We start from the raw sequence: 9,380 nt of genomic DNA on the forward strand, positions 1-9,380 counted from the left end.
TGAACTTTGCGACCTTTTGCCACATTTCAGGCTTCAAACATAAAGATATAAAACTGTTTTTTTTTGTGAAGAATCAACAACAAGTGGGACACAATCATGAAGTGGAACGACATTTATTGGATATTTCAAACTTTTTTAACAAATCAAAAACTGAAAAATTGGGCGTGCAAAATTATTCAGCCCCCTTAAGTTAATACTTTGTAGCGCCACCTTTTGCTGCGATTACAGCTGTAAGTCGCTTGGGGTATGTCTCTATCAGTTTTGCACATCGAGAGACTGACATTTTTTCCCATTCCTCCTTGCAAAACAGCTCGAGCTCAGTGAGGTTGGATGGAGAGCATTTGTGAACAGCAGTTTTCAGTTCTTTCCACAGATTCTCGATTGGATTCAGGTCTGGACTTTGACTTGGCCATTCTAACACCTGGATATGTTTATTTTTGAACCATTCCAATGTAGATTTTGCTTTATGTTTTGGATCATTGTCTTGTTGGAAGACAAATCTCCGTCCCAGTCTCAGGTCTTTTGCAGACTCCATCAGGTTTTCTTCCAGAATGGTCCTGTATTTGGCTCCATCCATCTTCCCATCAATTTTAACCATCTTCCCTGTCCCTGCTGAAGAAAAGCAGGCCCAAACCATGATGCTGCCACCACCATGTTTGACAGTGGGTATGGAGTGTTCAGGGTGATGAGCTGTGTTGCTTTTACGCCAAACATAACGTTTTGCATTGTTGCCAAAAACTTCAATTTTGGTTTCATCTGACCAGAGCACCTTCTTCCACATGTTTGGTGTGTCTCACAGGTGGCTTGTGGCATACTTTAAACGACACTTTTTATGGATATCTTTAAGAAATTGCTTTCTTCTTGCCACTCTTCCATAAAGGCCAGATTTGTGCAATATACGACTGATTGTTGTCCTATGAACAGAGTCTCCCACCTCAGCTGTAGATCTCTGCAGTTCATCCAGAGTGATCATGGGCCTCTTGGCTGCATCTCTGATCAGTCTTCTCCTTGTATGAGCTGAAAGTTTAGAGGGACGGCCAGGTCTTGGTAGATTTGCAGTGGTCTGATACTCCTTCCATGTCAATATTATCGCTTGCACAGTGCTCCTTGGGATGTTTAAAGCTTGGGAAATCTTTTTGTATCCAAATCCGGCTTTAAACTTCTTCACAACAGTATCTCGGACCTGCCTGGTGTGTTCCTTGTTCTTCATGATGCTCTCTGCGCTTTTAACGGACCTCTGAGACTATCACAGTGCAGATGCATTTATACGGAGACTTGATTACACACAGGTGGATTGTATTTATCATCATTAGTCATTTAGGTCAACATTGGATCATTCAGAGATCCTCACTGAACTTCTGGAGAGAGTTTGCTGCACTGAAAGTAAAGGGGCTGAATAATTTTGCACGCCCAATTTTTCAATTTTTGATTTGTTAAACAAGTTTGAAATATCCAATAAATGTCGTTCCACTTCATGATTGTGTCCCACTTGTTGTTGATTCTTCACAAAAAAATACAGTTTTATATCTTTATGTTTGAAGCCTGAAATGTAGCAAAGTTCAAGGGGGCCGAATACTTTCGCAAGGCACTGTATATGTGTAAGTGGATCCCTTTAAGTAGGAATGTAAAAAAGCAGATATACCAGTACATTAGCACTATGTCACAAGCAGACAGTCAGTTCTTTAATTCAGCATTATGCACATTGTATGACAAACAATACTATAACAATACTAATGTCACAGAATGATACGATGTGCATTACTTGGGTACAGGCAGCTCTTCATGTGTTTCCATATCCTGTACTGGATGGGCCCCACAAAGTGTGCTGATCGCACCTCCACATCCACCTGGGGAGGGGGTATGAAAGCCACATGGGACCTGCAGGGAGAGGGGGATGAGATAGGGAGAGGTGCAGGGGAAGAGGAGTGCAAAAATGGATGAGAAAGGGATCGAAAATAATGTGAAAGGAAATGATTGGGAAATGAGTGAGAAAGAGAGAGAAGGTAGAGAGAGTGAAGAAAGAAAGTGGGATTCCAAAGAGAGAACGAGAGGATAGAGCGAGTGGAGAGAAGAAAAAGGGGGTTGCCAAAGAGAGGATACGGAGAGAGAGAGAGAGGGAGGGAGGGAGGGAGGGAGGGAGGGAGGGAGGGAGGGAGATGCCAAACATGCAAGATGAGAGATTATGGCCGGTCAGGAGAAGAGAGTGATTTGTGACATGAGACATAGATGGAGTCACAATCAGTTAAATAATTAAATATAAACACTTGCCTTTTCAAGAGGTCTTGAATCTCCTTCAGAGAGAAAAAGGGAGTGGTCATTACAGTAGTGAAAGACATAAAGCACTCAAAACAACATTACACATAACACTGTATTTTTTCCACTGACAATGGTGCCCAATAAAATGAATATTCCATTTGTTTTCCATCAGAAAACAAATCACAATAGTGCCCTCGTGTACTCAATATTCTCTCTCAGTCATTGTTTGGTGCCGAACCTCAGCTAGTCCTCCAAGACTGCACTGTGTGTTGCTTTCTGTCCACAAACCTTTTAATGGGAAATTGATTTAGACCTGCGACAGCAGGCAAGTAGACTCTTTAGCCAATGATTGATCAAATTAGTGCCAGAAGAGAAGCCAATAAGCTGACACGGTGGTCCTTGAGGACTGCAATGTCAGCGTAGGCTAGCTGTTGTGGAAGCTGAAAGCAGCATCCAGTAGATTCTGTGGAGGTACTCCAAGCTTCTCATTCCCCTGACCCTCCCCAAATCACTCCCTCCCTCCTGCCATTCATCACATTTTCTGTAACACTTTGCTCTCCGACCTTTTATCAAAAGACCTGGATGACGGTGTCGTAATAATGACATAAGAGATGTCATAAACAGTTATGACAGTTTGTTTCATCTTATGATCATTGACGGCGTTAACTCTCCTCAAGGAGAACTACTGCAGTGTGCAGGCTTTAGTTCCAGCCCTGCACTAGATTTACATGAACATTTTAGTAATTTAGCATACGCTGTTATCCAGAGCGACTTATAGTTAGTGCATTTATCTAAAGATAGCTAGGTGGGACAACTACATATCACAGTCATAGTAAGTACATTTGTCCTCATTAAAGTGGCTATCAGCAGTCAGAGCTAGTAAGAGCGATAATGCTATTATTTGGGGGGTGAAGGAGGTGTGAGAAGGGGTTGCAAGGGGAGTGGTGTGGGAATAAACTTTTGGTGAAACCTAAAAATAATACAAATGCAAACTAATATACAAAACATTAAGAACATCTGCTATTTCCATGACATAGACTGACCAGGTGAATCCAGGTGAAAGCTATGATCCCTTATTGATGTCACATGTTAAATCCACTTCAGTTAGTGTAGATGAAGGGGAGAAGACCGGTTAAAGAAGGATTTTGAAGCCTTGAGACAATTGAGACATGGACATGGTGTTCTTAATGTTTTGTACACTCGGTGTATATACAGTAGAACACATTTTTTCATGTTGTACCAAGTAGATTTTTCACTCTGGAATGACCTATCCAAATTTCTTCAATTGGGTTATAAGCAAATGAAATACATGTCCTGTTAATCAAGATATTAAATTGGTTCCATAACATGAAACTCCAAACACTTTCTTTACATAATATTTCCACATTAACTGGATACGATATTGTAACCAAATGGTAACCATCTCATCAATAGACACCTTTCCATGCACTTTAGTATCACAGTTCTTAAGCAGATATCATTTAAGTTTCAGTGCTGGCAGAAAATATATAATCATTAAAAAAACAGAACACATTACCTGGAATGAAATTCACTCTCACGGGTGGCCAACTATAACAAACAGAATGCCATGCCCCCAATAGGCCATGCCTCCAACAATTCTGTTAGGCTGCCACTGCTACATTGCTCCCACCACTATGCAACATTGATGCACATGAGGTGTTGAAAGCAATTTAGAAGCTTTCATTCAATTTTTAAAAAATCACATTGATCTGTTAAATTCGTTATTTGATTTCAGGCAAATTGAATAGAACATGTTGAACGAACCAAAGCTTAATTTTGGATCATACCATTTAGAAAAAGCACAGTGTAGAGGTGCAGTGCTAGAACAATAGCCTGAACACCCTAACTCACTCACTTTGAGCAGTTTGGGACTATCCTCCTCGGCCAGTTTGTTGTTTAGCGTGGCAATGCCTCTCTCCAGATCTCTTCCCTGCATGGCGATCTTTTTCTCCCTCTCCCTAAGCAGCTTCACCCTCTTCTCTTTCTCCTTCTTCAGTCGCTCCATGTCCATGGTCTCCTCTTCGTCCAGGAAGCGATGGAGGTTCTGGAACTCAGCTCGGACCTCCCGTTCCAGATTATCAAAACATCTCTGAGAGATAGACAGAGAGACAGACTTTACTATTTTGTGTAGTAGGTTTTACTATATTTTGTTACTACATAGTGGGTAGTAGAATGTTACTATCCTGGTTGGGAGAGACAGATTTTTCAGCTTTAGCCAACACGCATCAATTACAGTATGTTCATTTTAATGCTAAATATATAAATACTACAAAATACTTATCATAATGTTGCTGGATAACATTTCTCAACCCTATCAGTCAAAATGCTTGTAATATTACTGACACACTAATACATTCACAGATGATCATATTCAGGACTGAATGAAATAATCAAAGGAATAAGCCATGAAAAGTAAATGACAGTGGTACAGTGCCTTGCGAAAGTATTCGGCCCCCTTGAACTTTGTGACATTTTGCCACATTTCAGGCTTCAAACATAAAGATATAAAACTGTATTTTTTTGTGAACAATCAACAACAAGTGGGACACAATCATGAAGTGGAACGACATTTATTGGATATTTCAAACTTTTTTAACAAATCAAAAACTGAAAAATTGGGCGTGCAAAATTATTCAGCCCCTTTACTTTCAGTGCAGCAAACTCTCTCCAGAAGTTCAGTGAGGATCTCTGAATGATCCAATGTTGACCTAAATGACTAATGATGATAAATACAATCCACCTGTGTGTAATCAAGTCTCCGTATAAATGCACCTGCACTGTGATAGTCTCAGAGGTCCGTTAAAAGCGCAGAGAGCATCATGAAGAACAAGGAACACACCAGGCAGGTCCGAGATACTGTTGTGAAGAAGTTTAAAGCCGGATTTGGATACAAAAAGATTTCCCAAGCTTTAAACATCCCAAGGAGCACTGTGCAAGCGATGATATTGAAATGGAAGGAGTATCAGACCACTGCAAATCTACCAAGACCTGGCCGTCCCTCTAAACTTTCAGCTCATACAAGGAGAAGACTGATCAGAGATGCAGCCAAGAGGCCCATGATCACTCTGGATGAACTGCAGAGATCTACAGCTGAGGTGGGAGACTCTGTCCATAGGACAACAATCAGTCGTATATTACACAAATCTGGCCTTTATGGAAGAGTGGCAAGAAGAAAGCCATTTCTTAAAGATATCCATAAAAAGTGCCGTTTAAAGTTTGCCACAAGCCACCTGGGAGACACACCAAACATGTGGAAGAAGGTGCTCTGGTCAGATGAAACCAAAATTGAACTTTTTGGCAACAATGCAAAACGTTATGTTTGGCGTAAAAGCAACACAGCTGAACACACCATCCCCACTGTCAAACATGGTGGTGGCAGCATCATGGTTTGGGCCTGCTTTTCTTCAGCAGGGACAGGGAAGATGGTTAAAATTGATGGGAAGATGGATGGAGCCAAATACAGGACCATTCTGGAAGAAAACCTGATGGAGTCTGCAAAAGACCTGAGACTGGGACGGAGATTTGTCTTCCAACAAGACAATGATCCAAAACATAAAGCAAAATCTACAATGGAATGGTTCAAAAAGAAACATATCCAGGTGTTAGAATGGCCAAGTCAAAGTCCAGACCTGAATCCAATCGAGAATCTGTGGAAAGAACTGAAAACTGCTGTTCACAAATGCTCTCCATCCAACCTCACTGAGCTCGAGCTGTTTTGCAAGGAGGAATGGGAAAAAATGTCAGTCTCTCGATGTGCAAAACTGATAGAGACATACCCCAAGCGACTTACAGCTGTAATCGCAGCAAAAGGTGGCGCTACAAAGTATTAACTTAAGGGGGCTGAATAATTTTGCACGCCCAATTTTTCAGTTTTTGATTTGTTAAAAAAGTTTGAAATATCCAATAAATGTCGTTCCACTTCATGATTGTGTCCCACTTGTTGTTGATTCTTCAAAAAAAAATACAGTTTTATATCTTTATGTTTGAAGCCTGAAATGTGGCAAAAGGTCGCAAAGTTCAAGGGGGCCGAATACTTTTGCAAGGCACTGTAAATGATGCATTGGCAGCCAGCACCGTACCTCTACACCAACAGACCATATGTACGTCTCTCTCTCTGCCTCCCAGCACTCGTCTACCTCATGCTTTATTCTTTTAATAGCCTGGATCAGCTTCTCCTGTAACACGCACACAGACAAACATGAGGGGAGAGGAGAGAACGGAAAAACAGACAGAGAAACAATGTCAAATAGTGACAGAATAGAGACTTAAGTTATTTAACAAAAGAGTAAGTTCAGCATGCATGTATATAGATAATAGTTTTTCCTATGAGTTTAGAAGTCAGTTATTTATTGAACATGATATTGTTGTGCCATTGAAAATGTACTTAAAAAATGTCCCATAGCCTATTAGATTTTATGGGAGAGCCTTTTCCCAAACATAATCTCTTTCATAATGAATTTAACTTTCTATTGGCTGACTTCCCTTTAGACATAAACCCAAGGGTGAAATGATAAACTGTGCAGCTTACCTTGTGGTCAGGGAGAAGGCTTTTATTGCAGTTGTTGTTGGTATCTTTTGTGTGATTTTTGTACATTCCAATTTCTCCTAACAAGACCGGAAAGCAAACAAGGGACTCTTGGTGTAATAAAAGAGAGGGAGAGAGTAAAGATGAAAGAGGGAGGGACAGTGACAGAGAATTGAAGGACATGGAAAGAGAAAATTATAAATTAGAGAGAGATAGACAGAGAGATAGAGATAGACAGAGAAATACAGAGAGAGAGAGACAGAGAGACAGAGAGAGACACACAGAGAGAGACAGATAGACAGAGAGAGACACAGATCGACAGAGACACAGAGAGAGACAGATAGACAGAGAGCAGATATGGAGAGAGAAACCAATAGGAAGAGATACCCTCTCTGAGGTCATCAAAACAATTAGCATGAAGAGAGAATGAGTGTCATACATACATCCAACCAGTCAAATGGAGATTTATCTAGAAACAATTAAACAGACAAGGGTCACCATCAAACACCATCCGACAGCAGCCTTCTCCCTCTCTCTCCAAACTCAGCTTGGCTGAAGACTAGGGTCCATTAACACTGAGGAGAAACGGAGGGAGGGAGGGAGGGAGGCAGGGAGGGAGGGAGGGACGGAGCCGCAGCTGCTGGCCAGGATGGACCGGCAGGCAGGCAGGCAGCAGCGATTTATGGCATTGCACGGTGGAGAAGATTCTATTTCTGTCTGCTGTTCTGGAAACAAAAGAGGGAATCGGTCAGGGGATAGGATCAGGCAGTGGGTCGGGGATGTAGGGGGATATCTGTTTTTCACAGGGAGGGGTTTGCTTGGAAGGGATAGGAGAGAGAGGCTGTGTATTTATTTTGGTAGGCCTATGTTGGATTTGTACTAACGTAACTAGGGCGTATGGAGAGGGCAGTATGACAACTGTAAACAATAAAATGTTGGTGTTAAAACTGAACATAAATATTGGTAGATGTAGGGCAAACAGGTTAGTTTCCATCTGTTCTTCCTTCTCTTCCTGACATAAAGATTATGACTATTTTGCAACAAAACATCCTTCACTCATGCTGCCAAACATACCCTCGTATAACTGACTATCCAACCGATCCTTTATTTCAGCAATGTCATTTATAAAATAGCCTCCACCACTCCACTCAGCAAATTGGATGCAGTCTATCACAGTGCCATCTGTTTTGTCACCAAAGCCCTACCCACCACTGCGACCTGTATGCTCTCGCTGGCTGGCCCTCGCTTCATATTCGTCGCCAAACCCACTGGCTCCAGGTCATCTAGAAGTCTTTGCTAGGTAAAGCACCGCCTTATCTCAGCTCACTGGTCACCATAGCAGCACCCACCCGCACGCTCCAGCAGGTTTATTTCACTGGTCACCCCCAAAGCCTATTCCTCATTTGGCCGCCTTTCCTTCCAGTTCTCTGATGCCAATGACTGGAACAAATTGCAAAATTCACTGAAGCTGGAGACTCATATCTCCCTCACTAACTTTAAGCATCAACTGTCAGAGCAGCTCACTGATCACTGCATCTGTACATAGCCCATCTGTAAATATCCCATCCAACTACCTCATCCCATATTGTTATTTATTTATTTATTTGCTTCTTTGCACCCCAGTATCTCTAATTGCACATTCATCTTCTGTATATTTATCACTCAAGTGTTTAATTGATAAATTGTAATTACTTCGCCACTACGGCCTATTTATTGCCTTTACCTTCCTAATCTTACCTCATTTGCACACACTGTATATAGATTTTTTTTCCTATTGTGTTATTGACTGTACATTTGTTTATTCCATGTGTAACTCTGTGTTGTTGTTTGTGTCGCACTGCTTTGCTTTATCTTGGCCAGGTCGCAGTTGTAAATGAGAACTTGTTCTCAACTGACCTACCTGGTGAAATAAAGGTGAAATTAAACATTTAAAAAAAGAGTGGGGGAGCACTGGTATAGAAGCAAGCAGTCAGCATTTTCTCTCGCAATATTCTCCCCCTCAGAGACAAACACACATACCCCCCCCACACACACACACACACACACTTTCTCCTTGCCTCCCTCTCTCCCATTCTAATACACACACATGCACACATGCACACACACACAGCCTGGCTGGTTGGCTGTGTGTGTGTGTGCAGAGGTAGCATTACTCATCTCTGGAATGTTCCTCATCTATAATTCATTGTCCTGGGTCCTGACGATGTGACTGCTGTGTGCTCTGCTGAAGTGAGCAAGCTGCACCTTCAGCGCCATAAACCAAACCACTGTAGTCTACTCCAGTACTGTGGGTGGACAGAATACAGAACACTAGCACAATGCATTATTATGAATATTACTCACATACAGAGGTGCACACACTGAACATGATTCACTTGTTGTAATAGGCAACAGAACAATTCTCTATAGGAAATGCGGCTGCTTTTGTATCCCATATATTTCTGTATTCAAGGTCATCTTGTTTGAGCCATAATCATTTGTTGATATAGACTATTGTTCATGGGTATGAATAGGTCTCACAGTCCATAAAATAGCCTAGATCCCTCGTTTATGTATTTGATTTATGTGACCGCTGCAG

At 41.6% G+C, this 9,380-nt stretch overlaps 1 protein-coding gene across 5 annotated transcripts in view; it reads right to left on the reverse strand.

The window, feature by feature from the left end:
- LOC110485793 (zinc-binding protein A33) overlaps positions 1–7,749 on the reverse strand; it is an 11,152-nt gene extending 3,403 nt beyond the window's left edge. Inside the window, exons 1-6 of one of the 5 annotated variants that reach the window (XM_036944347.1) lie at positions 7,246–7,749; positions 6,806–6,882; positions 6,357–6,452; positions 4,133–4,366; positions 2,269–2,291; positions 1,763–1,878 (exon numbers count right to left, since the gene is read on the reverse strand). In XM_036944347.1, coding sequence (XP_036800242.1) covers positions 1,763–1,878; positions 2,269–2,291; positions 4,133–4,366; positions 6,357–6,452; positions 6,806–6,871 — 535 coding nt within the window. In that variant the 5' untranslated portion in view covers positions 6,872–6,882; positions 7,246–7,749. Of the gene's footprint in view, positions 1–1,762; positions 1,879–2,268; positions 2,292–4,132; positions 4,367–6,356; positions 6,453–6,805 lie in introns of all 5 variants that reach the window. The other 4 variants (XM_036944346.1, XM_036944333.1, XM_036944341.1 and 1 more) reach the window with 4 other exon arrangements.
- Between the last annotated feature and the right edge of the window lie 1,631 nt (positions 7,750–9,380).

This window comes from Oncorhynchus mykiss, chromosome 2 (assembly GCF_013265735.2).
Source record: "Oncorhynchus mykiss isolate Arlee chromosome 2, USDA_OmykA_1.1, whole genome shotgun sequence".
Lineage (NCBI taxonomy): Eukaryota > Metazoa > Chordata > Actinopteri > Salmoniformes > Salmonidae > Oncorhynchus > Oncorhynchus mykiss.